Source organism: Macrobrachium nipponense, chromosome 5, assembly GCF_015104395.2.
Source record: "Macrobrachium nipponense isolate FS-2020 chromosome 5, ASM1510439v2, whole genome shotgun sequence".
Classification (NCBI taxonomy): domain Eukaryota; kingdom Metazoa; phylum Arthropoda; class Malacostraca; order Decapoda; family Palaemonidae; genus Macrobrachium; species Macrobrachium nipponense.
Window position 1 is genome coordinate 119221191 of NC_061107.1, and position 4229 is coordinate 119225419.

Genomic DNA, 4229 nt, shown 5'->3' on the forward strand with positions numbered 1-4229 from the left:
TAGGTCTAAAAATCAACACTGCAAAGACAAAAGCAATGGCCATCAAACACAGTCTAGACCCAAATGAAATACAGCTCATGGGTGAACCCATTGAATGGGTAGACAATTTTGTGTACCTAGGAGTTAACATAAACAAGCAACTCTCCCCACGCAAAGAACTTGAAATACTCAAGCAGAAAGTCAAATGCAGACACAATGCCATGAGGAGGATCACCTCTCTACAACAGGGAGCAGTATATCACGCCCTCAGAACCTTCTACATACAAACAATAAGGTCAACGGTTGAGTATGCCGTACCTGTTCTCACCAGGCTCTCAAGCACAGAGCAAAAGAGCCTTGAAGTAATTCAAAAACAATGCCCTGAGACTCATCACAGGTGCTCCAATGTGGACTAACTTATGCATTCTGAGACATGAAGCAAACTCAGTCTTTGACATACAGAATAGACCAGAGAAACACATCCATCCTGCTAAAAACCTTAAAAATGAAAGGAACTGTCCACTAAAAAGAGAGATCAAAAAGTGCATTGATCTCCACGAAGATCTAGACCCACCCAAGACATACTCTGGCAACCTTTTAGAAACACTGAGAAGAGTAGGCATGCAAAAGCATGCTGCTGACATCAGAAAAGACTCTCCTCTTGCTGAGTATGTAGAACCAGCACCCTGGAAACCAGAACTCTTCAATATCAACTACACAGTCCTACCGGCAAGCAAAGAAGCATGCACCGTTCAACAGCTGAAACAAGCAGCACAAGATTCAATAAGGAAAACGACAGCCACAAATGAATACTTTACAGATGGATCAGTAGACCTCAGCATTCCTGCAGCGGCAGCAGGAGTCTACTCAACATCACTAAAAGGGAGCTGGAGGCTCTCAGATAACGCCTCCACTCTACAGACTGAGCTGATAGCAATCGCTAAAGCGCTAGAAGACTCTCAACACAAACTAGGAAACACAACTATCCACACCAACTCAAAAGGAGCAATACAAGCCATCACAAAAGGCAAGGCAAAAGAAAATATCAAACTCCTGACAAGTATATGGGCAATTGCCAACATCCACCAAATCAGAAACAGACAGATTACTCTCAACTGGATTCCAAGTCACATAGGAATCCAAGGAAATGAGGAAGCAGACTCCCTAGCAAAGAGTGAGTTACACATTAACAACATAGGTATTAAAATCAGCCCCTCACTGACTCAACTTAAAAGCAAAGCCTCAGCATACTGTCAAGTGCAAGAAGAAAGCAAAGTCAGGAGAGCGGTCTTTGGAGGCTCTAACACTACAAAGTGGTATGTAGACACCACCAGTCTGCAACCACATGACATTCCCAAAGATATGTCAAGAGCATTAGCAGTCATAATTCATCGTCTAAGGCTGGGATACCAATGCACTTGGCAAAAGATAGTAGGCAATCCCAGGCCATGTAAGTACTGCGAAAGAATTCCTGAAGAACCTCTAGAACACTACCTCTTAGACTGTCCAGAAACGGAGCAACTAAGAGATAGGTACATAGGAAATGAACGCACAACCACTCAAATCACAAAGCACATTCTAGCAAACACCCATGAATTAGCAGGTTTCCTATGCTCCTACCCACCACCTAGGTAGGAACAGAACACAACCCTGACTGACAGCACATGATGCCAACAATCATGACCACTACCACATCCCAACCTAACCCACATAACATGCAAGACAAAAAGACAAACCTCTTTAACAGACATCCCCATTCACCTCTTGCCTCCTTCATCACCCTCCCCTCACACTCATCACTATCCATCCACCACACTCACCAGACAACACACACCCAAAGAAAGCGGACCGGAAAAGGAACATGTCTCAGAAATTCACGAGCTACCTTACTAGCTAACTGTGCCTACAACTCAAACCTTCATTCTTCCAATCTATTGGTCTCTCCTACTAGCCAACACTTACTACTATCCAGCTTTTCCTACGACTGAAGGGTACCTTAGGGTTTAAAGGGTTTCAACCTTGCCCATCAAATCCTTCATTCAATATCAAATCACCTTCACCACATCATTCATTGATCACCAATAAAGATTGCATATCCTAAGCATCTCACATCTCAAACTAATATGAATTACGGGCTGCTCGGTGAGCAGAGCCCGTGCTGGCACAAGGCCAGCTTAATCTTAAACAACAACAACATCATACGGGGGATTTACGGGCTGCTCTGTGAGCAAGAGCCCGTGCTGGCACAAGGCCAGCTTAATCTTAAACAACAAACAACAACACTCATACGGGCTGCTCTACGAGCAAGACCCCGTGCTGGCACAAGGCCAGCTTAATCTTAAACAACAACAACAACTCGAAAGTCACGGGCTGCTCTGTGAGCAAGAGCCCGTGCTGACACAAGGTCAGCTTAATAAAAAACAATAACAACCACTCGAATTTACGGGCTGCTTTTTGAGCAAGGCCCCGTGCTGACACAATGTCAGCTTAATAAAAAACAACAACCACTTCAATTCAGTCCCTCAGCAGTCATCGCTTGATATTGTCCTGCGGATCAGGAAGAAACGTTGCGTTGGAGAGAGAGAGAGAGAATTGTATAAGCAATAATAAAGCAAATGACTCAACCGAATTTGACCATGCCCTTTGGTGCGTTGCTCGCAAGTGTAAGCAACAACGGAAAGCTGTCATCAGAAAAATAGAGAAGACTCTCTACAAGGTTAATAGTGCTGAAGCAGCAATCATTTTTAACAAAACATGTCTACGAGAGGGTCTCCTTACGAAATAATAATAATAATAATAATATTAATAATAATCTTGGTTAATTCATTTTCATGTTATAAAGGTTCTTATTTTCTTCCTTCAATAGCTTCTCGTTAAGTCTTCGACCCCCGTTCCTGAATAACCACTGGTTCCATGCAACGTAAAACACCATACAAACAAAATCACCAGATTTTTTCTCTCTTGCGTTCACTCAACAACTTCTCCAGCGTGCCTTAGCGTTTCTCCAGCAACTTCTTTAACTTGCCATTGTCTTTCTTAAGCAATCTCTTCTGTTTTCTTTCTATTTTTGGTTTTCGATTTCTGTTTAATCATTTGCTATACGCGAAACTCAATTTGTTATTGTGGTGGCTAACTTAAAGGACGTTGCATCATCATTTTGTTTTAAAACAACTTTCAAATCTACAAACTTTCTTCTTCAGTTGTTCATTAAACTCTAGACTCATCTTTTCTTATTTTACTAGCGATTGCAAAGTAATGGCATTCTATCTTAATTCAGCAAAAACAGGCAGCAAAGTAAAGAATAAAGCTATTACTTCACAGATGAAAAAATATATATCAAAATTAGATTTGAATCGAATAAAGTTATTTTGGTTCATCACAAGGCAGATGACGTGTGTGGTCTCAAGGAAAATGTATGGTAAAAAAAATCTTAACAGTAGTAGACTATATCGAATAGGCTACATCCCATCGCAATGACTGAAAATCAGTAGTCTAACAGATCTTCTGAGGAACTTGATGGAGAGGGTCAGTTACGTTTTGAGATTCCGTGAAAATTCTGGGCTACAATTAGCCGTTCTTAAGAAATGGTTAAACCTAAAGTTCCAGAGAAAATGAATGGCACCTGTTTATGACAATATTAGCTTTCTAATAGCTAAACGAAGTGATTCTGAAAATTCTATTAAATCTTAGAGCCACTTTAGCCGAAGTAAGCTTTCAATCCTCATGTAAAATTCTAGGAATAAGTTATAAGGCAAGGAGGGAGACCTTTTGGACGGGTACGCATGCTGCATGACATTAAGCAGATGTGGTAGAATAATTAGAATAATAGAATCAGGTTTCTTGGACGAATAAAAGAAAATTGTTTGGAGAAAAGCTTAAGTACAAGATTTGTCCATGATGTAGTATTAAAAAATTAAAGAGTAGTTATGACAAACGTGATTTAAACCCTGATATACTGAAAATTTAGCAACACACGATGAAGCACAAAAAGGAGAAACTGACGTTACCTGGAAGGGTGAAGTGTTAATGAGGATGGGTCTTATAAAAAGAGATTCAAACGAAAAGCAGTGCTGCGATTACAGAGTATACAGGGTAGAGGGAAGGAAGGGTTTTGTTTTAGATAAGATATGTGACAACTGAAGGATAAGTACTGAGGGTTTAGATGACGAAGGAGGAAGTATCAATCCAGCGCTTACTATGGAGCATTTATTAAATAGTTTAGGAACAGATGACAAAAGGCTTCTTATAGT

The 4229-nt window shown here is 40.7% G+C and overlaps 1 protein-coding gene across 1 annotated transcript; it reads left to right on the forward strand.

Annotated features, from left to right (window-relative positions):
• The first annotated feature begins 600 nt into the window (after window positions 1-600).
• LOC135215917 (uncharacterized) lies at window positions 601-1614 on the forward strand. Its single transcript, XM_064250872.1, has one exon. It carries the CDS (start codon window positions 601-603, stop codon window positions 1612-1614), a length of 1014 nt encoding a protein of 337 aa, XP_064106942.1.
• Window positions 1615-4229: the final 2615 nt, after the last annotated feature.